At 34.6% G+C, this 27,970-nt stretch overlaps 1 protein-coding gene across 11 annotated transcripts in view; it reads left to right on the forward strand.

Moving 5' to 3' along the window:
* The window catches only part of SENP6 (SUMO specific peptidase 6), a 129,685-nt gene that overhangs the window by 86,925 nt on the left and 14,790 nt on the right, over window positions 1–27,970 (forward strand). For 10 of the 11 annotated variants that reach the window (XM_034648243.1, XM_034648247.1, XM_034648245.1 and 7 more), the window contains 9 exons: window positions 3,552–3,784; window positions 6,822–6,992; window positions 13,964–13,997; window positions 14,379–14,573; window positions 15,685–15,911; window positions 17,473–17,582; window positions 17,737–17,853; window positions 26,229–26,351; window positions 27,328–27,420. In XM_034648243.1, the coding sequence (XP_034504134.1) occupies window positions 3,552–3,784; window positions 6,822–6,992; window positions 13,964–13,997; window positions 14,379–14,573; window positions 15,685–15,911; window positions 17,473–17,582; window positions 17,737–17,853; window positions 26,229–26,351; window positions 27,328–27,420 (1,303 nt within the window). The remainder of the gene's footprint in view (window positions 1–3,551; window positions 3,785–6,821; window positions 6,993–13,963; window positions 13,998–14,378; window positions 14,574–15,684; window positions 15,912–17,472; window positions 17,583–17,736; window positions 17,854–26,228; window positions 26,352–27,327; window positions 27,421–27,970) is intronic. The other variant, XM_034648252.1, reaches the window with a different exon arrangement.

The following is a 27,970-nucleotide window of genomic DNA, read 5'->3' on the forward strand; positions in this document are numbered from 1 at the left end:
TTTAACCTGGGAAATATATCAAGTTCAATTTGATTCAATATAAAAACCTTAGCTCATACCAGTACGTTATCTTATTTTTCAGAAAGAACTCAGGGGCGCCTGGGTGGCTTAGTTGATCAAGTGACTAAGTCTTGGTTTCGACTCAGGTCATGATCTCCTCAGGGTCATGAGCTTGAACCCCACATCAGGCTCTGCGATCAGCTTAGAGTCTGCTTGAGATTCTCTCTCTCTCTCTCTCCTTCTGCCCCTCTGCTCGTGCTCTCTCTCTCTAAAATAAATTTAAAAATCTTTAAAAAAAAAGAACTTGGTTAAAAAAATGGTTACCGTGTGATGAGTGTCTAACCAACATTCTGTTATATTATGATGGTGTTGGTATTTGGTGAATATTTTATGATATATTTTAGTGTTATACCAGTACAATATTAAATATTGTTAATGTCATTTGAATCTTTCCTAATGGTGAGGTTTTTACATTTTAATGGTTAGATATGAAGAAAACTCTCACTAGGTAGTTACCAGGTACTATTACTGAGCCAAATGTTCTATAGGAAACTTACCATCTTGAGGAGATTTCTAGGATGAGAGAACCGGAAGTTAATAAGGCTAAGGTGATAAATAAAAAATAAATAAATTCATGTGGTTGAGCTGCCTTAAGTGGTTTACTATTCAGAGCTTAACCTAGGACCATATCAACCATGAATTAAAACCATAAAGCATAAATTTCTTTCCCTCTCCAGCTCATAAAAGGAAAAAAAAATAATTGAAGACTAAGTATTTCCCATTAAAATACATGGAAAAATATGTTTTAAGAACATTTTGTATTAGTAATAAAAATATCATTTGTTGAATGCTTAATGTGCCTTGCTTTGTGATAAAGGTATATACACTAACCAGTTCTGGTTTTTACAGTCATGTGAGGTAGGCATGAATATATCCCATTTTATAAATGAGGCAACCTAGGCTTAAGGAGATTAACTTATCAATATTATATACTTAGGGACTATTGGAGTTTAGATTTTAATAAAACAGATTTTTCTGGTTCTCAAGTCTTTTTTCCTTGTATACTTAATCATTCTTAAATATTTATTCCTATTAAAGTAGTTTATTATAATGAAATTTTTATTATGTCCTGGGTGGTCAAATAATAAATAAAATGTACAGTATCTCAAGTAATGGTGATAAATTCTGTGTAGAAAAGTGAAGCAAGATCCAGGGAATAGAGTGATAATTGTTAGGTGTCAAGATGAGGAAGGGTGCTATTTTAGATAGGTGGTAAAATAGGCACCTTTGATAAAGTAACTTTTGAAGAGAACCCAGAATGAAGTAAGGAGAGCGATGGGCTGAAATGTATAGGAACAAGATGGAATATAAGTACAAAGATCCTGTATTAATGTGCTTGGACTGCCATAACAAAATACCATAGACTGAGTAGCTTAAAGAACAGAAATTTATTTTCTCACAGTTCTGGAGGCTGGCAGTCCAAGATCAAAGTGCCATCACTTTGTAGACAGCCACCCCCTCACTGTGTCCTTATGTGGCCTTTTTTCTATGCTTCCAAAAAGAAATCTCTGCATTTCTTCTTTTTATGAGGACACCAGTCCTCTTAGATTAAGGCCTCACTTTTATGCTTTTGTTACCTTCTTATTGGCTGTATCTCCAAATATAGTCACAGGGGGTTAGAGCTTTCACATATGAATTTTGAGGGGACACAGATCATCCATCATAGACCCTGATGCAGAATCTTATATATCACATAGAGTGTATTCTATATATAGAACGAAATTAGCTATCAGAACAAGATTTTTAAGTATATGGTGTCTTCGCACACTTCACATTTGCTTTGCAATTGTGGTGTCATTGAGCACAACCCTCATTTATTTTAAGTTAATAAAACAAGAGCAATGTAGTATGATTTGCAGCATTGGGGCTTTAAAATGAATTTTTTTATATAGTAGATACAGAGGTGTCCCTGAAGCACCATAAAAATAATTATCAATAGAACAGTACGCTTCCCCTTTAATATACAATACGTATCCATATGGTTTTTTGTAAATAAATTATGCAGTTCATGAACTTTTTTTAAAGCTTATATATGTCAGGCACTGTGCTAAACCTTTTGTATATTAAATCATTTGTTCTTGTGACAGTTCTTTGAAATAGATACCATTTTTGACCCTAATTTTGCAGAGAAGAGAAACTGAGGTAAATTAAAAACCCTAACTTTCAAATATGTATAAATCTGCTTAGACCTGCTAATCTGGCCTGTTAGATTTTTTTTTTTTTTTTTTTTTTTTTTGGTTAAAGAAATAGGTCCAAAAGGATCCAGTTTGGCATTTGCTCCTGAGACCAGACAACAAAATAAAAAAGCCAAGTGGAGTGATGCTGGGATTATGTCTCCCTGGAGCATGTGTATTACTCAAAAAATATTAACCAAACATTTACATGTGGGATTTTAAGAAAGAAAATTGCTTCTACAAGTGTATATGTTCTTCAACACATGATTTTTGAATTCTTTTTCTTCACCAGGTGGTTTTAGACTCAGGGAATATAGCAGTGAACAAGGCAATGATCCTGCCCTCTCATAGCTTATATGTAGTGGGGAAAGAGCAAGTAAACGTCTACAGCAAAAAACAATAGAAAATTTATAGCAGTTGTTGTGAATATGCCAAGTATCTGGATGCTTACTTTAGATTGGATAATCAGTCAAAAGGCTAATATTTGATGACAAAAATGCAAAGTGTTAGGGGAATTGCAATCCAGAGAAAAACAAGCTCTGTGGAGTTTGAGGAACAGAATATAAATGGATTATGTGCCTGGAGCAGAAAGAGGGAAAAATGGAGCAGTATAAGAAAGTTGAAGTAGGCAGTGGCTAGATTATGTACATTTATAAACCATAGTAAGGAGTTAGGGTTTGACTCAAGTGCATTGTGAGTGGCTGTGGGGAATTTTGATACAATGAGTTTGATAAGACCAATAATGAGTAGAAGGTCTAAGAGCAAATTCCCTTCATAATATCTTTTCATGCCGCATTCATTTACTCCACAGAATTTACTGAGCAATGAACAGTGGTCCACATTCTCCTGAGGACCAATTATGATTTTAGTGATTTCATATGTGGAATAAAATTATTTGGTCCCATGGAGTTCCACACACATTTATAATGCATGCTATTTTGTGAACAGTTTATATACAGATTATCTTCATTCTCGAGACTTTCTAGAACTCTGAAATAGATCTATGATAAATGTTCAAACTTTGCTGTAACTTGTGTATTTTTCCTGTGTGGGTGATGGTAATGGACTACAGAATAATTTCTTCTTTGTATATTCTTTTTTAAGAAAAGCCAGTTCTTATGCTTTCTTCATTTTTAATTGTCTCCAAATTTAACTTTACATCAGATAGAATGGATTGTATCTTCATTCGTTTTTATTAATCTCAGTTCTGGAAGAGATCCAAAGCAAATTTGGTATATTTCCCGCTTTGGTAGAACATATTTACATATTTAACTGACAGAAATGAAATACCTGAAGTATTTAACATTTTCTTTATAGTAATTTTGTCCAGTGATGATGATGATGATGACAATGACAGGACTAACAGAAGAGAAAGCATATCTCCTCAACCTGCTGATTCAGCATGTTCTTCCCCAGCACCATCCACTGGAAAAGTGGAAGCAGCACTAAATGAAAATATCTGTAGAGTAGAACATGAACTAAGAAGCATTCCAGCAGATTCAGAGTTAAATACAGTTACATTGCCAAGAAAAGCAAGAATGAAAGACCAGGTACTTTTCACATTTATTGACATTTATTCAGATTAAGTCCCCCCCTTTGGGATGTAAATACTTTTTTAGAGGGAAATTTGGCAGTGTCATTAGGAGAAAATGATAAATTATTCATTAAGTGGGGCTTAAAATAACCGATGGGCAGATTATTTAAAAGAACATTAAAACATATGCAAAAATAAATTTCTATTAAGTTAAAAGCTTAAAATGTGAAAAATTCAAGAAGAAACATCAACTTTATAGTGAAATATAAGTTTGAACAAGTATATTTGTATAATCTAGTGGACAGGGAGAAGTCATTTTTAACTTGGATGTATTATACTATGATACTATTGTTTTGCTGTGTTTTATTTTATATCTTAATATATAGAAATTTCAAAATGTTCAGGTGGCAATAGATAACAGAAATTATGTCAATAAATGGATCTAGAAAGGAATGTTTGTAATTTGTAATCTAAAGATAGAAAAAGACAAAAAGGGGAGAAAATTCAGATGAACTTAACACTTTCGAAATTAATACAAAATCAATTAATATGGACTGCTGGCTAGACTCCAAGGGAAAGGGTACTTTTCTGATTTGCAGGTGGAAAAGAAAGTTGTTATGGCCTTTTGGGAAAGCAATTGTAAAAACATCTATTAAAATTTTTGAATGTGTACTGAATGACCAAAATATTCATTCCCTAGACTCAAGAAGAAACTTCTCCTTACAGAAAGGGAGTATCTAAGACTGTATGTGTAAACATGATTATTGGCAAGCAAAATCATTGTTCATTAATATGGAAATGGCTGAAGAAATTATGGTATATCCATACTGTAGACTGTTATGCAGTCGTTTACTAGGAGAGCTGTATAAATGACTTTTAGGATTTCTACATGGTAATGGTAGGTAGGAATACCAAGTTACAGATATATGCATATTTCTTTATTTTTATAAAAACTTTTTAAAAAAAATTTAAAAACCTCATGTTAAAAAATTATATATGTGCATACATAAATGTCAGGAATTGTTATCAGTATAGATAAAAATACGGAAACATATACTTGGTTGTTAAGGTGGAAAACAAATGAAAAACAAAGTAACTATAATGATGATAGAAGCATATGGATTACTATTTTTAATAAAATTTTGGGAATGCCTTTTCAAGCATTTCAGCCAAGCAAAAATAGTAAATGAAGAGATGAATATATTTTATTAAATGGAAAGTATGGAATGGTGTACCAAAGCACCATAAACTGAATTTGATAGGTAAATGTGAGTGGGGGAAGAACAGTGTGAACCGTGTGACAGTGCGAGTTGGTCCTTTATGTATTTTTTGTTTCTTAAAAATCAAGAAATGGAAGCAAACCATAGAAAAATAAGTAAATGAATAGAGTTTTAAAAAGGTAATGTACTGAAAATGAAATTGAAATATATTTTGTTAACTGTCAGATCATGGAAAATCTTTAGAGTATATAATAGTGTTCATTTTGGTTAGTGTTTGGAGAAACGGAAAGTTGAGTGTGTAAATTGGTAAAGCTATGCTGGAGGGCAGTTTGGCAGTAGTTATATATATACCATGAGTTAGCTGCAAAAATGCTTGGAGGAGAATAGTGTGTCATGGGGTAAGGTCAGAAAGAACTCACATGTCCAGCCCAGGAGGGTTCAATTAAATAAATAATGGATTTCCATATAATGGAATTTGTGGGTGAACAGTTTTCATACTGGCACACTTAATAATAAGGGTTCCTCAGTGCTCTTTTAGAGGCTTCTTGGGAGGTTGTGGACCAGCACTTCTGGACTCAATCTCTCCACTTTGGATTTAACTGGAGCAGCTCTTAAATTATGTATTTTATTATTGAGCTAAATAACTTTCATTTGAAGAAATAATCCTGAAACTAAAAAAAAAAAAAAGCTTTTAAACCTCTTTAATAGGTTTCTATTAATAATTTGGGAAAATACTCATGATTAATCTGTTAATAAGCCTGAAAAAGCAGTTTGCAGAAATTGTGTGTGTGTGTGTGTGTTGTGTTCATACATATTTTTTCTTATGCCATACATCATAGAAATGTCTCTAGAGGGACAATGGGAGAATACTGCCTATCTCTATGCAGTGGATTTTTTTTCTTGCTTTCTATCAAGATCACATTTTATTCTTGTGATAATAATACAATTTTTGGCATAACTTCAGTACCATTAAGTTATATACTCAAAATAATATTTTATATTATTAATTTGCAGTGTGGAAGTACTGAAATCTTAACAGATCAAGTACTTTAATATTTTAAAATATATAAAGAAGAATCATTTTGTAAATGATCATTCCCCTAAGTACCTGTTTTCTGAAGAATTGATGATTTAGGGATGCCTGGATGGCTCAGTAGCTAAGCATCTGCCTTATGCATGGGTCGTGATGCTAGAGTCCTGGGATTGAGTCCCTCATTGGACTTCCTCCTCAGCGGAGAGTCTGCTTCTCCCTCTGCCCCTGCCCTACCCCTCCACCCCTGCTTGTGGTCTTTCTCGCTCTCGCCTCTCTCTCAAGCAAATAAATAAAATCCTAAAAAAAAAAAAAAAAAAAAAACTTGCTGATTTAATCCAAGCGTTGTAACCACTACCACTATTACTAGCTAACTTTCATCTAACATTTTACTGTGCATGAAGCACTGTGCTAAGCTGCTTGCATACAGTAGTTCATTTCTTAGTATTTTACAGTTTAGGAAATCAAAACTTAAGGAGTTGTTATTGTTTTAAAAATCAGATAATTGAAAGGTGGTATAGCTGTGATTTGAACCTAGGCAGTGTGATTCCCAAATTACCATTTCTCAATGCTGTGCTATTAATGGAATTTCATGTAATGACTAGATGAGGTATAGCTGGACAAAATAGGAAGGATTTCTATTAAATGAAATCAGTAAATATTTATTCCCTGGTTGCAGTAAAATCAGTCTTTTATGTTTTGATAATTACATTTTTTATGTTACGTCTTCTTTGCATATGTGTACTTAGTTTGCAGCCTTGTTTTAGTTGCTTAATTAAGTGAAATTTTTTTTTCTTTTTCAGTTTGGTAATTCTGTCGTCCACACACCTCTAAAACGTCGTAAAGTGACGTCTCAAGAAACTTTAGTTGATCCTGTATCTTTAAGCTGCCAAAGTTCCTTTGACAGTGTCATTTTAAACTGTCGAAGTATACGAGTAGGAACACTCTTCCGGCTATTAATAGAGCCTGTAATTGTAAGTACATTCTTAAGCTTTTTACTATACCAGTTATGAGATTCAAAATCCCATAGCTAAGGCTAATATATAGTATTTTAGAATTTGTAAATTAAGATGTTTAACTTAATAGAATATTAAAAATTATTTCAAGATTTCATGCTTTAAGAGAATATAGACAAGTATAAACAGCTCCTTACAATAAAAATCAGTGGGTATAAACTTACAATGTGGGTAATGTTCAAGGAAGTGACATATTCATCATAGAAAGATACTTATTCTCACTAAGTCTGAAAACAAGTATGTTACTGTCTTATTCTCCTGCCAGCTCAGAGCATGAAAAGAGTATTTTAAAGAATGATGAGAGAACTAAAGGATCCAAAAGCTTTGGAGGCTGCAGAAAAATGTCTTGCAACATTAAGACTCTTAGAAATAGATTATTAGAATAAATTGCCACCCAAGAGGCATTGTGCTTTTGGACTAGTTTGGTGTCCACAAAGCCCAAAGGACTTAGTCCTTTATTGTACTTGTGATACCTGTTAATTCTGCTGCCACCAGTCTAATTCAAATGTGTATTTTCTATTTGAAATTTTAATATAATCTCCTTAACCAGCCTTAGTCATCATTTTTCTTTTTTCTAATGTATTCTACACATTATTTTCCTATAGCACTGCACTTAGTTTGTACCTTTTATTTTATAATGACTTCACTTGGTATCCCCAGCTGTCTGTTTTCATCTGGTCTTTCAATCCTGGTCCCCTAGTATTGTTCCTTATACTAAAGCAGAGTCTTTAAGGAAACACATTGTATTACATCAGGAAAGTTAAAAGGTAGTTTTATTATTATTTAAATTATTTTAAGTAGTAGTTACTTATTTTCTAGGAGTCATTGTTTCAGGATACAATATGATCAAAAGGGAAAAAAAAAGACCTATAAGTTAGTGTAGGAAAAAATGAATTATGTACCTGATTTCTTAATAGAGCAAAGCTGTATAGGAAACCTGTATATTTTTTTTTAAATCATTAACTCCAATTTCTCACCATTAAAAAAAGTACTCCAGAGATTTAAAACAAATTATGTACAGACTACACTATCCAGTACCCAGTAACATTGTAACATACATCAAGGTTGTCAGGGATTTATGAAATTTGTGTTTTGTTACAAGTCTTCATAGTATAGATTATCTTTCCTGGTTTCTGTCAGTTAACAAAAATGTCATTCTAAGTCAAAATACCTCAGAAATTCTCAGGAGTACCCTCTAGGTTTTGTGGCTTTTCCCCCACATTAACACTGTTATTTGGAACTTTTCAATGTGATAATTAAGGTTTTGCTGATAATTTAGACATTTGGTTGAAAGTTGCATATTTGGTCTCAAGGCTAGCTAACAAGAACTACATTGGGGCGCCTGGCTGGCTCAGTTTGTAGAACAGGTGACACTTAATCTAGGGGTTTAAGTAATCTCCACACATCTTAGAGATTACTTAAGAATACTACACTAAAATTGGAGTGAAAAATTTTTCACATAGATTTTAAATTTTTTTGCATCTTAGGTTATGTATGATTTGGTGAAGGAAACTAACTTCATGAATTTATTTTAAAAAATAAAAGACAATTTTTAAAAATTTTTTAAAAAGGCAATATATGTAATATAAAATGTGTTCACACAGGTTTTTTTTTTTAATGCTAAGTGAAATATTTCGGCCAATAAGTAATTGCGTTTATAATGTGGAATTTTGTAATCTGTGGTATTAACTTTCCTTGTACCATGGGATTTTTCCAGAGAACATTCTTTGATGAAGTATAATTAATCTATAATTTCTTCAGATAAACTATGAAAAATAAAGATGATTTGGGGTACCTGGGTAGTTCAGCCACTTAAGCATCAACTCTTGATTTTGGCTCAGGTCATGATCTCAGGGTCATGGGGATTGACGCTGTGTCAAACTCTCAGCTGGGCATGGAACCTGCTTGGAATTCTCTCTCTTCCTCCCCTTGCCCCTCTCCCTGCCCCGCTTTTTCTGTCTCTCTCTCAAAAAAAGTTTTTTTAATGAAAAAAAAACTTTTGATTTGACATTTTCTTCTTGAATATAACTTCCTTATGTTTTATAGTGAAATGATTTATCTGCCATGTCATCATTAATCTCAGATTTTAAATGTTTTAGTGTTTTATGTACTTTATCAAATCCCATTTACTATTGGGTAATTTAATTATTTTAAATTCATTGCAAGAATTGGTACTATCTACAAGTGCCAATTAAATCTTTTTACTATTTTTTAAAGATTTAATTGAGAGAGAGGGAGAGCATAAGCAGGGGGAGGAGGAGGGGCAGAAGGAGAGAGAGAAACAGAGTCCCCACTGAGCGGAGAGCCTGATGCAATTCTAGGACTCTAGGATCATGACGAGTCAAAGGCAGGCACTTAACTGACTAAGCCACCCAGGCGCTGCTGTTAGGTTAGGTTAGTTATGTTGTGTTGTGTTATGTTATGTTATGTTATGTTATGNAGTGCCAATTTTAAATCTTTTTACTATTTTTTAAAGATTTAATTATTTGAGAGAGAGGGAGAGCATAAGCAGGGGGAGGAGGAGGGGCAGAAGGAGAGAGAGAAACAGAGTCCCCACTGAGCGGAGAGCCTGATGCAATTCTAGGACTATAGGATCATGACGAGTCAAAGGCAGGCACTTAACTGACTAAGCCACCCAGGCGCTGCTGTTAGGTTAGGTTAGGTTAGTTATGTTGTGTTGTGTTGTGTTGTGTTATGTTATGTTATGTTATGTTATGTTATGTTATGTTATGTTATGTTATGTTACATTATTTTATTCTTTTTTTTAAAAGATATTATTTATTTATTCAACAGAGATAGAGACAGCCAGCGAGAGAGGGAACACAAGCAGGGGGAGTGGGAGAGGAAGAAGCAGGCTCATAGCAGAGGAGCCTGATGTGGGGCTCGATCCCATAACTCCAGGATCACGCCCTGAGCCGAAGGCAGACGCTTAACCGCTGTGCCACCCAGGCGCCCCTACAAGTGCCAATTTTAAATCTTTTTACTATTTTTTAAAGATTTAATTATTTGAGAGAGAGGGAGAGCATAAGCAGGGGGAGGAGGAGGGGCAGAAGGAGAGAGAGAAACAGAGTCCCCACTGAGCGGAGAGCCTGATGCAATTCTAGGACTATAGGATCATGACGAGTCAAAGGCAGGCACTTAACTGACTAAGCCACCCAGGCGCTGCTGTTAGGTTAGGTTAGGTTAGTTATGTTGTGTTGTGTTGTGTTGTGTTATGTTATGTTATGTTATGTTATGTTATGTTATGTTACATTATTTTATTCTTTTTTTTTAAAAGATATTATTTATTTATTCGACAGAGATAGAGACAGCCAGCGAGAGAGGGAACACAAGCAGGGGGAGTGGGAGAGGAAGAAGCAGTCTCATAGCGGAGGAGCCCTGATGTGGGGCTCGATCCCACAACACCAGGATCATGCCCTGAGCCGAAGGCAGACGCTTAACCGCTGTGCCACCCAGGCGCCCCTATTTTATTCTTAAGTAAGGTCCCTATGCCCATTGTGGGCTGAACTCATAACCCTAAGATCAAGAGTCACATACTCTACCAAGTGAGCCAGCCAATTTTATTTAAAAGTAGTACTTTTACTTTTATTTTACAGGAAAATGGCTTAACATTATTAGGAATACCATATATACCCAAATATAGGTGCAAATCCTCATTTTTCCAGTGAGAAAATTGAGAAGATACAAAATCAAGGTTTTCAGCTAACTTAAATTTAAAAACTGTTGGAGATGATGGTGAAATAGCCCAGTGTCTACTTGTAATTTAGTTACACACAAATTTTTAAATGACGGATACTTAGACATGCTTCTTTCTGTTTTTACATCTCATATGACAGTGTTATTTAAATGCTTCCATGTTAGTGTTTATGTCATCCTTATTGCTACTTTTTGAGTCATCTAACATAATTTTTAAAGCCCATAACTTCAGCTTCTATGTATGTGGAATATTTCCCAAGCTACAAATAAGGTGTCTCCATGTAACATATTACCTTCAGGCAGTTTTTATAAGGTATGTTTTGTGACATGCTAGACTTCGCAGTTGTTGTAATAATTACTAAATTTATTTTATATTTCTTTGCTTCCTTTTTCTACGTTGTGAAAATTTCTAATCAGAAAAGTTGTAATAATTTTACAGTGAACGCTCCTAAAACTACAGCTGTATTCTGTCATTAGCATTTTACTAAACTTGCTTTTCATGTATCTATTCATCTTTCTATAGATCAATCCAACTTACTTATTTTTAAGTAGGCTCCACACCCATTGTGGGTCTTGAACTCACAACCCTGAGGTCCAAGAGTTGCATGCTCTATCAAGTGAGCCAGGCAAATTATGTCCACAGTCTAGAATGTCCAATTAATTAATTTTTTAAAATTTTAGTGAACATATAGTGCAGTATTAGTTTCTGAAATAGAGTTCAGTGATTCATCACTTCTATACAACACCCAGTGCTTATCACAAGCCCTCTTTATTTATTTTTTATTTTTTTATTTTTTAAAGATTTTATTTATTTATTTGACAGAGAGAGAGACAGCCAGCAAGAGAGGGAACACAGGCAGGGGGAGTGGGAGAGGAAGAAGCAGGCTCCCAGTGGAGGAGCCTGATGTGGGGATCGATCCCAGGACTCTGGGATCACGCCCTGAGCCAAAGGCAGATGCTTAACGACTGAGCCACCCAGACGCCCTCTTTAATACCCATCACCCATCTAGCCCATCTCCCACCCACCTCCTTCCATCAATAGCTCAGTTCTCTATTTTTAAGAGTCTCTTGTGGTGGTGTGCCTGGTTGGCTCAGTCAGTTAAGTGTCTGCCTTCAGCTGGGGTCATGATCCCGGGGTCCTGGAATCAAGTCCCATGTCAGGCTCCCTGCTCAGCAGGGAGTTGTTTCTCCCTTTACCTCCTCCCTTCCCTCCCTTCATGCTCTCTCTCTCTCTTTCTCAAATAAATAAAATCTTTAAAAAAACAAAACAAAAGAAAGAGTCTTTTCTGATTTGGGGCACCTGGCTGGCTTAAGCATCCAACTCTGGATTTCATCTCAGGTCATGATCTCAGGGTTGTGAGGGTCGAGACTGGTGTTAGGCTCCAAGCTAGGTGTGGAGCCTGCTTAATATTCCTAAGATTCTTTCTGTCTTTCCTTCTGCCCCTCTTCCCCCTCTCTATCTCTCTTTCTCTCAAAAAAAAAAAAAAAGTTTCTTATGGTTTGTTCCCTCTCCTTTTTTTCCTTTTCCCCCTTCCCATATGTTCATCTATTTTCTTCTAAAATTCACATGAGTGAATCATATGGTAATTATCTTTCTCTGACTTATTTCACATAGCATAATACACTCTAGCTCCATCCACATCATTGCAGATGGCCTCCAATTTATTTTTAAACACATTTGGAAATTCTTGTCTACATTTTTCATTCTCTTAATGTAACACACAAAGTGAGTACTAATTCAGGATATAGTGGGCTTAATATGTCTTCTCTATGTTAAAATAATTTAGTTAGAAAATCACCTTTTATAACTACGAATAACAACTGATTGAGGCAAGATCTTCAGTGGATGCTAAAGCCATTAGCAGAAAGGTTATTAGGGAACAGAATAGTCACAAGCTTACAAGTATCTCTCCACAGATTATTATTTAATTACTAAGGGAAAAATATATCTTAACAGCAGAAAGACCTGGCATGTTGCCTTTGCCAAGTGATTAAGCTTGTATCAGTAATGGGACAGCCTGACATCATGTGCCTTCCAGTATAATGTAATAGGAGGTATAAAACATCACCTATATGCTATATTTGCTGGAAATGTGTGGCCTGAATTTTAAAATGAGGCAACACAAGTTCAAGATGTATATTTTGCAGAACCTAGCCTGGATTCTTCAAAGGTCATGTCATGAAGAACAGAAGAGGGCATATTTCTGGTCCTAACTGGGGTAGACAAAAGAGACAAATGTAACCTTGACAGAATCATGGAAGTTAAAACACAATAAAAAGGGCTCCTGGGTGGCTCAGTCAGTTAAGCATCTGCCTTCAGCTCAGGTCATGATCCCAGAGTCCTGGGATCAAGCACCACCTTGGGCTCCCTGCTCAGTGGGGAGCCTGCTTCTCCCTCTTCTGTTCCCCCTGCTTGTGCTCTCTCTCTCTGTCAAATAAATTCTTACAATAAAACACAATAAAGAACAGTTTTGATAATTGGGAAAGTTTGAGTAAGAAGTATATGTTGGATGGAATTAATCTTGATTTTCTTAGATATGGTAATGCTATTTTGGTTGTATAGGAGAATGTCCTTGCTCTTGGGAGATGTATGCTGAAGGATTTAGGGATGGAATATCATGATGCCCTCTGTTTGTTTTTTGGGGTTTTTTTTTTTTTTTAAGATTTTATTTATTTATTTGACAGAGACAGCCAGTGAGGGAGGGAACACAAGCAGGGGGAGTGGGAGAAGAAGAAGCAGGCTCCTAGCAGAGAAGCCTGATGTGGGGCTCGATCCCAGAACGCCGGGATCACGTCTTTGGCTCAGGGCGAAGGCAGATGCTTAACAACTGCGCCACCCAGGCGCCCCCCTCTGCTTGTTTTATGCTGGTTTAGCAAAAGGGAGGTGTGTATGTACACAGAGTGATGGGGAGTAGGTGTGGCACAATTTTAACAGTTGGTGAATCTAGGTAAGGAGTATTCAGGATTTTATTGTAATATTCAGTCAATATCTCTTTGAAGGTCTAAGAAATAAACCAGTAATATAAGAAATGTTCTTAAGTACTTGAATAAAAAGGTGAAGGAAGCTTGCCTTTCTGAAAGATAATTTGGAATCGGGGGATATCATATTTAAGTACATGGTAGATGGTTTCGTTTTTCTGCCTTCTGTAGTCTAGGTCTCAATGTGTCGTTGAGGTATTTGTAGCAAAATCTTCATAAGTCTGTGATTGGTACTAATTCATCTTATTTTTTAGTTTTGTTTAGATTTTATCAAGATACAGCTAGAAGGTAAGTTATTTTATGTCTTTTTACTCACTAAAGCTTTCTTTACAATAAAACACTTTATAGGAATATGATATTCATAGAGTTCATGAAGATGATAAGTTATTACATATATCTTCTTAACAGAGGGCGTGTATCTTAATAGTGTAATTTCATTCTGTAACATCATAAAACCTATGTTTAATTTTATAAGGATACTTCATTAGAATCCTCTTCATTTGGAAAAAATGTAGAAATTTTATAAAGATTTTTTCATTTCCCACTACACTTAGTATTTTTAGAGTGTAGCAAATATGTGATTGACTTTGAACTTGTATTTTCTCATATTTTTTTTTCATATAATTTTAAGAATTGATCCCTTTTCTAATTCCATTTATTCTCTCCCAGAACCAGAAAATGATCCTGTAGGGATTACTTTAAATACCTCTGATCTAACTAAATGTGAATGGTGTAATGTCCGAAAATTACCAGTCGTGTTTCTTCAGACAATACCAGCAGTTTATCAAAAGCTGAGCATGCAACTGCAAATGAATGTGGAGGATAAAGTTTGGAATGATTCTAAGGGAACAAATAAATTAACAAGTAAGTTTGGTAGAACACATTATAATAATACATACAGTGCATTGCATAGCAGAGTGTGAATGTGCTTTAATAGATGCCTTAGATGTGTATTATCTACAGTCCTTACAGTGATCTTGTAAGATACACAAACACATATATATAATATATTAAATTCCCATTTTATAAATGAGGAAAAAAGCCCACAGAAAGTGGAATTTCTGAAGATGAAACCCAGGTTTACCCATTTAAAAAGTTTTCAAAATGGGTTAAAACTCAAAAAAGGTTTGCACTCCTTATTTTAACACTGTAATCTGAGTAAAATGAAAAATTTTTAATGCACTGGTAGGAGTGCTAAGTGTAAATCAACCATATAATTCTGGAATCCTTGAAACAGCCTGAAGAGGAAGTTTGCTGGCTCATAGAATAAGTCTTCATCTTCTACAATAATAGATGTAGTTCTCCAATTTGTTTTGCATCATCTCTAACAGTTATGACATAGCATGACTAATTATAAAGGAAATACTTTTCAGCAGTAATTGCTGTTTTAGCTTAATGATGAATAAATGATAGCTGCTATTAAAGCTGCAAGAATCGGCACATTAGTGAATTAGCGGTTTTTGCAGTTAAATTCTCTGGAGATATTAATAGTTCACCTGTCAGTTTCTTATTTGTGTTTGACAAAAATGTTAATAGATATAGATATTTAAAACTATATATGGATCCTATTAGATAGGATAGATTAGTTACATCCGTGAATAGATTTGTTNGGACCGTGAATAGATTTGTTCTTAAGCTTGCTGCTAGGGTAATGTATTCTGGTTCCTTTTTCTTAATAACTTTTANAAATAGATTAGTTACATCCGTGAATAGATTTGTTCTTAAGCTTGCTGCTAGGGTAATGTATTCTGGTTCCTTTTTCTTAATAACTTTTAGGTGACATTGTTAGGTGACACTGTCACTGGTCTTCGTCCCAGTATTTATTATGTATTCACTGTATACCAAGCAGTATTTTGAACATTTACACCAGATTTCTGGTGATATCCTTGGAAACAACTAGTTGTTACTCTTTTCCTAGTATCTGTTTGCCTGTTTTTTTCCTTTAAGACTTAAAGTTATATTGATTTCTTTTCAGATTTGGAAGAACAATACATAATTTTAATTTTTCAAAATGGCCTTGATCCTCAGGCAAATATGGTATTTGAAAGTATCATTACTGACATTGGCATAAAGAATAATGTGTCCAATTTTTTTGCGAAAATTCCCTTTGAAGAAGCCAATAGCAGACTTGTTGCCTGTACAAGAACCTATGAAGAGAGCATCAAAGGAAGTTGTGTGCAAAAAGAAAACAAAATTAAAAATGTAATTATGTTTTTTAGTTTTTTAAATAATGGGTAGCTTTAAGGTGACATACGTTTCTTTATCAGTATACTGCTCATTTTGGAGTTAGATCTTTTTAATTCTATTTCAGAATTACTTGCTTTTGATTTGTAAACTATTTTGTGTCAAAACATTAATGGCGGGTAGGTGACTTGTGACACAAATAGTACTTGATATAGGTCTCAGAAGCAGTTTTAGTTCCTTTCCATATTGTATTCTTATCTTTTCATCTTTTCTTTTTCTCTCATCCTTTTTTTCTTTTCCTCCCAATCTGAGTATACATGTTCATAAACTGCTACGCTCAAATTGATCGTTACTCTTAAATTTGCTAGTGGTTCCCAGTGATCTTTATTGGCTTCAATATAGATAAAGGAATTTTTGTCCTTTATGTACATTTAAATGTAACATGCGCATACATGGTTGAAAATTTAGGAAATAAAGAATACGTGCCATTTGATTGTGACTATCAACATATGTATCCAGTTCTAGAGTAACTAATCATATAGTGGGTAACTCTGAAGCCACTTGAACCAAAAGCCGTGTACTCTTGTAACACATAGTACAATGTTAAATTAACACAAATTAGCCCCCTAACCCTGCAACTGAATTTTACTGACTTAATTTATTAGAAATACTTAAAATCTTTCAACCTGCCTACAAATTGGAAATAGGGCTATCCAAGGCATAATCTTCATGACGCTGAGCGAGGTCTCACCAGAGAAGAGATACTCACATAGTTAATGGGTTGACGAAAAAAACAGAGGAAAGGGAAACCATTCCCCTTCTTTTGTAGAACTTGCGACAAGAGATTATTAATGAGGAAGAAAAGAGCACCTGAAGCCGTCAGGCAGCTGTGATAAAATAAAATTTAAATGCAAGGCTCTTTCTTTAAGGACTTCTTCGTTCTGGGGAACTGAAGCTCATTAGACTGTGTTCTTTGAGCCTCTGCTCCCATATCCCATGGATTGCCTAGTCACTGAACTTAGGTAGGCCTCAACTCCCAGAATCAAAAACTACTATATCTGTTCTTTGGATTTACAAAAATAATCTAATATAATAAGGATGAAGAGATAAGATTAGACAAGATACCAGAAAACCATTGTTACAAAAATTGGAAGAATATCTCTGTTCTAGAAACTACACATAGAAAGAGTGTGGGCTCTAGTTTTGCCTGTTTCTTATTTTTAATTGTTAAAAATCATGTATACTGGGGCACCTGGGTGGCTCAGTCGTTAAGCGTCTGCCTTCGGCTCAGGGCGTGATCCCAGAATCCTGGGATCGAGCCCCACATCGGGCTCCCTGCTCCGCTGGGAGCCTGCTTCTTCCTCTCCCACTCCCCCTGCCTGTGTTCCCTCTCTTGCTGGCTGTCTCTCTCTCTGTCAAATAAATAAGTAAAATCTTTAAAAAAAAAAAAAAAAAAATGTATACTTTTTAAATTCATATTTAAAATTTTTTTTAATTGTAAGGTATTCTTGCCTTGTGTTTGCTTTTTTATTGAAAAATTTCCCATTTGATTTTATAAACTGATAATTTCCTTTACCAGATGTCCCTTGAATCTAAAATACAACTTAAAAACAAGCAAGAATTCCAGTTTTTTGATGATGATGAAGAAACTGGAGAGAATCATACCATCTTCATGGGCCCTGTAGAAAAGTGAGAGTATTCATTTACGTTTGCAATGCTCTTAAATTTGTTTTCTGTTTTATTACATTTCAGTTGCATACATACACACACACGCACATATATATTTGTTCATTTGCTTGTGCGTGGGTTTTTTTTTAAATTTGTTTGTTTTATATTGTTACAGATTGATAGTATATCCACCACCTCCAGCTAAGGGAGGCATCTCTGTTACTAATGAGGACCTACACTGTCTAAGTGAAGGAGAGTTTTTAAATGATGTTATCATAGACTTTTATTTGAAGTAAGTTAAGTTTCTACTTTCTTTTAGCATATCTGTAACATTCTAAAGTGCATATATTTGTTTTCTAGAATCAGAACTGTTTGGATTTTGAATTCCATCACTGCCACTTATTGTGTGACATTTGGGAAATTATTTAATGTCTCCACCTGTGTTTTCTCATGTAAAAAGTGAGAAGAATAACAACATCTAAAAGGATATTGAGAATTAAATAATACATGTCAAGCATTAGGAAAATACTTGGCACATGCAGCATGTTCATAAATGCTAGCTTACTGTATTGTTATTGTTACACTGTTTTAAGCCTTTAAAAATTGTTACTACTAATTTAGGTAATAAACTGTTGAGCAAACACAAAAGTATGATTTGACTTGATATTCATCAAGTGCCAATTATGTGCCACATACTGTGTTAGAAGTTTATGGTCTTGTAGGGAACACAAATACGGGACTAAAGCATTAACAGAAGTATTAACATGATATAGACACAGCAGCAGAAGAATGCTTCATTCTCATTGGGGGTTGGGAAATAAAAGGGACGAAGAAGCTTTCCTGAAGAGCTTACATCATGACCCAGTATACACATGCATATACATGTATGTGCAGTGCGTTTATACGTGTATAAATTTGTGTGTGTTTACTGGTTTGTGATAAAAATAAGTGTGTATATGAAACAAAACAGAACTTAACTATCAGTGTATCCAGCACTTGCCAGTATTTTCTAGTTTATTCTAATGTATGTCATAAAACAATACTTTTTTGAAGAACTAGTTGTTGAAAGCTGCTGAATTGACTTTATAGCCTACTAATAGTTGCAGCCAGCAGTTTGGGAAAAGAGTATATTGTTACGAAGAGTGAAAGGTTTTGATCAGAGATGTGGTATCATAATCGAGCTTCCTTAAGATCATTTTGACAAGCATGTTCATTGTGGATGTCTAGATGAGAGGTAATTTAAGAAAAGTTACTTAAGGTGATATAAGAAGCCCGATTAAGGGGCACCTGGGTGGCTCAGTTGGTTAAGCTTCCAACTCTTAATTTCAGCTCAGGTCTTGATCTCAGGGTTGTGAGTTCAAGCCCCACGTTGGACTCCACACTGAGCATGGAGCCTACTTTAAAAAAAAAAAAAGCCCGATTAAGGCATTTTAATTGGCGTGAAGAGGGAATAAATGTTTTTAAGAGGTAGAGTGGTTTAGCAACTGAATGAATGGATGTTAAGAAGGAGAGGAATGGTTGGCAGGTAACTCCTTGCTTTCTGACTAGTGATACCTGCTAAATGATTTTGTCACTGAATGTGAAGCAATGAACAAAAACAGAACAGGTTTGTTGGAGGAGGGGATAAGTTTGCTTTTAGATGTTTATGATACAACAAAAAGGACAGTGTCAGTAAACAGTTGAGTATATGGCTCTGGAGGTCATTTGAGTTCTGGTCTGGAGACATGTAGAGTTAGGACACTTTATTTTGCAAGTGGTAGTTTAATTATGAGAATGGGTAAAATTGCTTAGGTAGAAATATAAAATGAGAAAAAGAGTTATAAGGACAGAATCTGGAGGGTTAGACAGGGAAGAAAGAGATCTCATGAATAAATTCTGAAGGATTTGAGAGGTAAGAAGAGAAATCCATAGTGGGTTATGTCATGAAATTGAAGGGAATCGAAAGCTTTAAAGGAGGATACATTTAGTGGGGCCAATACAGCAGAGGTTAAGGCAGATAAGGGCTCAAAATAAGGTCACAGTAACCCTGAGCTAATAAGGATCAACTGTAGACCTGGACTTGTACCGTGGTCCCTGGGAGACAATGAGGTACTCTGTTCTCTCTCTCTGTCCAGCAGAGGTGGTATCAGTGGAGGCCTAGTGGGGAGACTCCCATCCCTGCTTATAACACAGAGCCCCTCTATCTCTCATAATAGTGGCCTAGGAGAGAACCTGATCTTCCATCCCCACCTGGCAGTAATGAGGTAGAGCCCACTGCACCCACTAGAAGGTGGCACTGGGGAGGCCTCTTAAAGCACAAGAATTAAATAAGATCTATAGTCCTGTAACATAATACTCAAAATGCCCATATTTCAATAGAAAATTACTTCTCTCCCCAACAACCAGAGAGATCTCAAATGGAATGAGAAAACATAATGTAAATAGACAGTCAACACCAAGATGGCACAGATATTAGAATTATTAGAATTAGAATTATGACAGATTTAAAGTATCCATTATAAAAATCCTTCAGGGAAAAATTGTGAACATATGTGAAACGAAAAAACAGATATAAAGAAGAAAGAAATGGAAATTTTAGAACTAAAACTATAATAAATAAAAGCTTCTATAGGCTCAATAGCAAAATGGAGAGGACAGAAGAAAGAATCAGTGACGTAGAAGATAGAATATATCACCAGCTACATCCAGTTCATTCAGTCATTCATTTATTAGATTTATTTCTGTATTTGAGGTGGGGAGGGGCAGGGAGAGAGGGAGGGGGGAAATAGAGAATCTCAAGCAGACTCCCCACTGAGCACAGAGTCCAAGGTGGAGCTCTGTCTCACGACCCTGAGATAATGCCTTGAGCCGAAATCAAGAGTCAGACACCCAACTAACTAAGCCACCCAGGCACCCCTAATTACATTCAATTTAAATGTACTATTTATGTCAATTAGAAGAACAAGATCAGCAGAGTAGTGGACTAATTAAACACCGTAGCCCAACTGTGTCCTTTCTGCAAAAAAGTAACTTCAAAGATAATAATATATGTAAGTTGAAGATAAAAGGATGACAAAAGATACCAAACAAATATTAAAGCAAGAGTTAACTATATTATTATCAGAAAAATAAACTTAAAAACAAAAACAATTACCAGGGCTAGAGAGGAATACTGAACAATGAAAAGTGAATGCACCAAGAAGACTTAGCAATCCTAAATGGGTATGTACCATACAACAGAGATACAAAATATGCAAAACAAAATGAGCCAATCTAAAAAGAAAAACAGACAAATCCACAAGTACAGCTGGAGACTTCAATTCCCCTCTCTCAATAATTGATAGAACAACTAAACAAAATCGACAAGGTCAATAACATCATCATCCAACAGGATATACTTCACATCAGGGACTATAATTATATTCTATTTATGTTAACTATATCCCATTTTCAAAGGTATTATTTTTCCTTTTGAAGATTTGATGGTAATGGAATATGTTTTAGTAAATTATAAAATATATCATAAATTTGCTAACAAGAGAAACTACCCAAGATTTTAATTACTTAACCTTGCAGATATTAGACTCCTCTGAGACCTAAAAAACACATTCAAGAATGAGTTAAAAAAAATGAGTTCAAAGTTCTTCATAGCTAAGACAAAAGATGTTATCTCCTTTCATAACAAATGCATGAAACTCATCAGGGAAATACAAGACAAACCCACAAAGAGTTATCTCATCCCCATTTGGATGGCCACATAAAAAAAAAGTAAGAAAAGAAATAGGTATTGCCAAAAGATAAAGAAGAAGAAGAAAGAAAAGAAAAGGAAAGAAAAAGAAAGAAAGAAAAAAATAAGTGTTGCTGAAAATGTGGGTAAATTGGATTCCTTATGCACTGCTGATGGGAATGTAAAATGGTATAGCCACTAAGGGAAACAGTATAGTGGCTCCTCAAAAATTAAAAATAGAACTGCCCTGTGATCCAGCAATCCTACTTCTGGGTATATATCCAAAAGAATTGAAAGTATGGTCTCAAAGAGATTCTTGAACACCCATGTTCATAGTAGCCAAAAAGTGGGACTACTCACTTGTCCATTGATAGATGAGTGGATAAACAAAATGTGGTATATAAATACAGTGGAATATTACTCAGTTTTAAAAAGGAAGGAAATCTGTCACATGCTACAACATGGATGAATCTGGAAGCCATTATGTGAAGTGAAATAAGCCAGTCATAAAAGCAAGTACTGTATGATTCCACTTACATCAAGTGTCGGAAATAGTCATATTCATAGAAAAAGAAAATGGTGGTTGTCAAAAGCTGAAGGTTAGGGGGGAAAGGAATTGTTTAATGAGTATAGAGTTTCTGTTGTGCAAGATGAAATTCTGGAGATCTGTATCACAACCATATGAATATACTTAACACTATGGAACTGTGCACTTAAAAATTGTTAAGATTGGTGGGGCCCTAACTGGCTCAGCAGGTGGAGCATGCAACTCTTGATCTTGGGTTTGTGAGTTTGAGCCCCACGTTGGGTGTAGATTATTTAAAAATAAAATATATATATTTTTTAAATGTTTAAGATTGGGAGTGTCTGGCTGGCTCAGTCAGTGGAGCATGAGTCTTGGCCTTGGGGTTGTGGGTTTGAGCCCCACTTTGGGTGTAGACATTATTTAAAAATAAAATCTTTTTAAAAAATGGTTAAGATTGTAAATTTGATATTAGGCATTTTTATCATAATATCAATTTTTTTAAATGATTCTCTCTTCTAATATATACTACTTTAAGAAACCAAGGGAAAAATCTTGAGTGTGCAGAACAATACCACCGTTGTTGGTTGAGTGTTGTTCTGTGAATGTCAATTTGGTCAAGTTGTTTGGTAGTGCTCTTTGGGTCCCCTTTGTCCTTACTGATTTTATGCCTACTTGTTCTATCAGTTATTGAGAAGGTTATATATATCAAGTATATACATACATACTTGGATCTCCTAGTATAATAATGGATTTGGATTTGTCTGTTTTTCCTTTCAAATTCATTTTTGCCTTATGTATTTTTGTTAGGTGCATACAAGTTTATGTTTCTTGGAGAATCAACTCTTTGTCATTTGTAATGTCCCTCTGTATCCTTGATAATGTCTTAAGCCTATGTTATTTAAAATGAACATAGTTACTCGAGCTTTCTGTTGGTTTTTGTTTGCATGGTGTGTATTTTTTATCCCTTTACTTTTAACTTGTTTAATATTTTATATTTAAAATAGTTCTTGGTTTTGAAAGCATATAGTTGGATCTGAAAAATAAGTTGCCTGTGTTTTGTTTGCATTGTAGCTTATTATATTTCATATTTAAATCTTCTTGCACTGTGATAGAGAGTTTATGATTTGTGTATACTCTTGAAATTCTTTACATTTTCAGGAGGCCCCTTGACATTTTATAGTAGCTCTTTAAAACTACATTAAAGTTATATTTAAAAGTTCTGCCTTTTCTGATGCAAATCAGTATTCCAAATGAAAAAGGAAACCTAACAAAATCCGTAGTTTTTTAAAAATCTGTTTTTGGGGTACCTGGATGGCTCAGTTCGTTGAGTGTCTGATTCTTGATTTCAGCTCAGATCATGATCTCAGGGTCCTAGGATCGAGGCCCACATCAGACTCCCCACTCAGCAGAGTCTGCTTAGGAATTCTCTCTCTCTCTCTGCCCCTCCTCCCACTTACACTTTAGCACTTCCAAAATAAAATAAATCTTTAAAAAAATAAAATCCGTTTATATTTGTCTCATGACGTGCTTAGAAGTTAATTAAAGGAAACTTTATTCTTAAACTTCACTATATTGAAGTAAGTAATTCAACTGCTACCAGAACTGGTCATGCTTTTCCATTTCTAACTCTACAAGTAGGAAACAAACTTTTTTTACAGTGACTTTTTTTTCCCTTAACGTACAGTGTTGTATTGGTTTCAGATGTGTAATGAATGGTTCAGCAGTTCTATACATTACTCAGTGCTCATCAAGATAAATGTACTCTTAATCCCTATTATCTAGTTCATCTATCCCCCCCACCCACTTCTCTGGCAACCACCAGTTCTCTGTACTTAACAGTAGGGGAAGGGGGTTGTCTCTTTTTTCCATTGTTTGTCTTGTTTCTTAAATGCCACACTTGAGTGAAATCGAAGGGTATTTATCTTTCTCTGACTTACTTCACTTAGCATATACCCTCTAGGTCCATCCATGTTGTTGCAGATGGCAAGATCTCATTCTTTTTGATGGCTGAGTAATAATCCATTGTGTGTGTGTGTGTGTGTGTGTGTGCATGTGTGTACACACCACATTTTTATCCCTTCATGTATGAATAAACATTTGGGTTGCTTTCATGTCTTTGCTATTGTAGATAATGCTATGATAAACATAGGGGTGCATATGTCTTTTCAAATTGGTGTTTTTATTTTCTTTGGATAAATATCCAGTAGCAGAATTATTGGATCATAGAGTATTCTATTTTTAATTTTTGAGTCATCTCTTACTGTTTTTCCACAGTGTCTGCACCAGCTTGCATTCTCACCAGCAGTGCATGAAGGTTCCTTTTTCCTCCACATTTTCACCTATACTTGTTATTTCTTGTGTTTTTTTAATCATTCTGACAGGTATAAAGGGATATCTTTTTGTGGTTTTGATTTGCATTTTCCCAGTCATTAATGATGTTGAGCATCCTTTCGTGTGTTTGTTGGCCATCTGTATATCTTTGGGAAATTGTCTATTCATGTCTTCTGTCCATTGTTAATTGATTTGGTTGGGGTTTTTTGGGGGGTTTTTTGGTTTTTTGTTTTTTTGAGTTGTATTAGTTCTTTATATTTTGGATATTAACCCCTTATTGGATATATCATTTGCAGATACGATATTGTCTCCCATTTAGTAGGTTGCTTTTTTATTTTGTTGATGGTTTCCTTCACTGTGTGAAACCTTTTTATTTTGGTGTAGTTCCAGTAGTTTAATTTTGCTCATGTTTTGCTTGCCTGAAGAGTCATATCTAGAAAAACGTTTCTACACTGATGCCAGAGAAATTACTGCTGATGTTTCCTTCTGGAATTGTTAATGTTTCAGGTCTCACATTTATGTCTTTAAGCCATTTTGAGTTTATTTTTGTGTATGGTATAAGGAAGTGGTCCAGTTTTATACTTTTGCATGTAGCCATCCAGTTTTCCTTACATCATTTGTTGAAAAGATTGTTTCCCCCATTGTATATTCTTGCTTCCTTGATTGTAGATTAATTGACCATAACAAGTGTGCATTTATTTCTGGGCTCCCTATTCTGTTCCATTGATCTGTGTGTTCATTTATGTGCTAGTGCCATACTGTTTCGACTACTACCAATTTGTAGTATTTCTTGAATTTGAAATTGTATTACTTCCAGCTTTGTTCTTCTTTCTCAGGATTGCTAATTCTGGGTCTTTTGTGGTTCCATACAAATTTTAGTGTTATAAATAGTTTAGTTCTGTAAAAGATGTCTGTATTTTGATAGGGATTGTATTAAATCGTAGATTGCTTTGGGTAGTATAGACATTTTAACAGTATTGGTTCTCCCCATCCATGAGCATGGAATATCTTTCCATTTGTTTGCATCATCTTCAGCTCTTACATCAGTTATATAGCTTTCAGAGTATGCATCTTTCATTTCTTTGGTTAAAGATATTCTAGGTATTTTACTAATTTTTCTTTCTCCTACATCATTATTTGTGTATAATCAACAGATTTCTGTAGGTTAAATTCATTCCTATGACTTTACTGAATTCATTTATCAGTTCTAATAGTTTTTTGGTTAGGGATGGAGGAAGAAATGGGGAGCCAAAGGGAGAGAGAGAATCTTAAGCAGGCTCCTTGCCCAGCTCAGAGCCTGATGTGGGCTCAGTGTCATGACCCTGAGCCAAAATCAAAAGTTGGACACTTAACCAACTTGAACCACTGAGGTGCCCCTTTCTGGTGGAGTCTTTAGAGTTTCCTGTATATAGTATCATGTCATCTGCAAATGGTGCAGGTTTTACTTCTTCCTTACTAATGTGGCTGCTTTTTAATTGTTTTTCTTATCTGATTGCTGTGGGTAGGACTTCTAGTACTATATTAAATAAAAGTTTTGAGAGTGAACATCCTTGTTCTGTTCCTGATCTTAGAGGAAAAGTTGTTTTTCACCATTGAATATGTTAACTGTGGGTTTTTCGTATATGGCTTTTATTACGTTGAGGTATGTTCCCTCTAAACTTACTTTGTTGAGAGTTTTTACCACGAATGGGTGTTGTATTTTGTCCTGTGCATTTCTTCTTGCTTCAGTTTGGAAGGTTATATATTTCTAGGAGGTACCCATTTCCTCTAGGTTGTCCGATTTGTTGACATAACAATTTTTCATAATATTCTCTTATAATTCTCTGTATTTGTGTGGTAGTCATTATTTCTCCTTCATTTTTTAATTTTATTTGTTTGAGTCTTCAAGATCAGGTCTTGAAGATCATAGTTTTACTCTCAGACATCACTTTTCATTCATTGAAAACAATTTAGTAGTTACCATTGCCTAGAATATGAAGTAAATTTTGCTAATAAAGTCTTGTAAGAAAGGTGGGTGTTGGCTAAATAGATATTTGATCACTGTTTTTAGTATAAAGTAAACTGTTAAATTCATTATATTTGGATCTTTTTTTTATAAAATAAGATATTTGGTGCTTGAAAAACTGAAGAAAGAAGAAGCTGACCGAATTCATATATTCAGTTCTTTTTTCTATAAACGCCTTAATCAAAGAGAAAGAAGAAATCTTCATGAAACAACTAATCTCTCGTAAGTCAAGCTCTGAAAATATTTAACAGATGTAGTAAGTCACTCAAGTTTAATTTTTTAAAAAAAGTACTTGTATTGAGGTAAAATCTTTTAATTCTGTTGTCAGCAAAATTAATATAATTCATAATACTCTAAAGCCTCAGGAATACCTAGAATTCATAAAGGTTTTTGGTCCAATATCTAAATCAGTATTCCCCCAATACGCCTGATAATTAAAAAAAAAAATTACTTGGATACTTATGAAGTACAGATTGCTCTATTTTACCCTAGATGTTCCATTCCTAATACTTAAGAGAAGAACCTGTGAATCTGTATTTTTAATAAGTTCTTTGGATAATTCTACTCCAACAAGTTGAGGAAATACTAGTGTTCTACATATCAGGCTTCAATCAGTTTGTTTATAATTCCTCTCTGTATAGTGATTGTATCCAGCCCTTTTTTGCGCTGATACTTGGTCAAAAGATGTATACAGAATGCCGTGAGGGCTGTCAATTGTCTTGAATTGATAGCTGTTGTGTATAACATAAATAATATTTTATACCGTTTCAGTGATTCCTAATTTTACATCTTAGAGTTGATGATAGTGATTGGTTTGACCAGTGTTCATAATCTATTTTATTTTATCTTTTGTAATGCTCATTTTTTGTGCTCTCTTCTCCTCAGTCATCATAGGTCATGGTCTGATACATTTCTCAGTATGGTTGTTAATATGCAGTAATAAAAATAGTAGCACTGGTTCACCTAGTAAATAGTAGCAGGAATTAAATAATTCCTTCTTGCAGATCCAGTCATGGGCAGTTCCACACCTTCCTACCTCCATCTGAGATGCTCTGTTTTCTTTCCCTGACTTGTTAAATCATCTTATACAACTGTTTTATTTGTTAACATCTTAGTCTTCATAATTTTTAAATGGCCGCATATAAGCTGAAGCACTAGAAACATTACAGAAAGTGATAGTTAATCTCTTGTCTTATAGAATACAGCAAAAGCGACATGGGAGAGTAAAAACATGGACCCGGCATGTAGATATTTTTGAGAAGGATTTTATTTTTGTACCCCTTAATGAAGCGTGAGTAATAATTTTCTTTATGTAAATGTGAAAGCTATTTTTAGAAAATGTGTTTATGAGTTGAAGAATTCATTTTTAAAGTTCTTTCTGAAATATGTTGTATATGTCTATATGCTGCTTATTTTATGAAATTAATACAAGTTTTTAGTAAATTTGTAAAATATTGAATTTTATAAACACTAGCAAGAGATCTTTCTAATTTGTTTTACTCATCAGTGTAGAATAATGTCATTTTTAAAAAGTGGTACTGTGGTCTACCAAACATCCTAGAAAACAGACTTCTTTATGCAGAACAATGACGAGGTCACATAGATTTTGAATCTTTAGAAAACACTTCCACTCTTAACCAAAAGAAGAAAAGATGGCTAGATTTACATCACGTACTCAAATTGAAAACCATGCTGACTACTTTGATCTATTTTCTAGGTAAATGGAGGTGGTTAAATATTTTGTGTTCTCCCACAGAGACAAGAGAGGCATTTATATGTAGGATAGTATTATTATACAACTTAGACTTGAGAGATTTTATATTTCATTTTTCTGTTCTCCT

This window comes from Ailuropoda melanoleuca, chromosome 19, assembly GCF_002007445.2.
Source record: "Ailuropoda melanoleuca isolate Jingjing chromosome 19, ASM200744v2, whole genome shotgun sequence".
Taxonomy (NCBI): domain Eukaryota; kingdom Metazoa; phylum Chordata; class Mammalia; order Carnivora; family Ursidae; genus Ailuropoda; species Ailuropoda melanoleuca.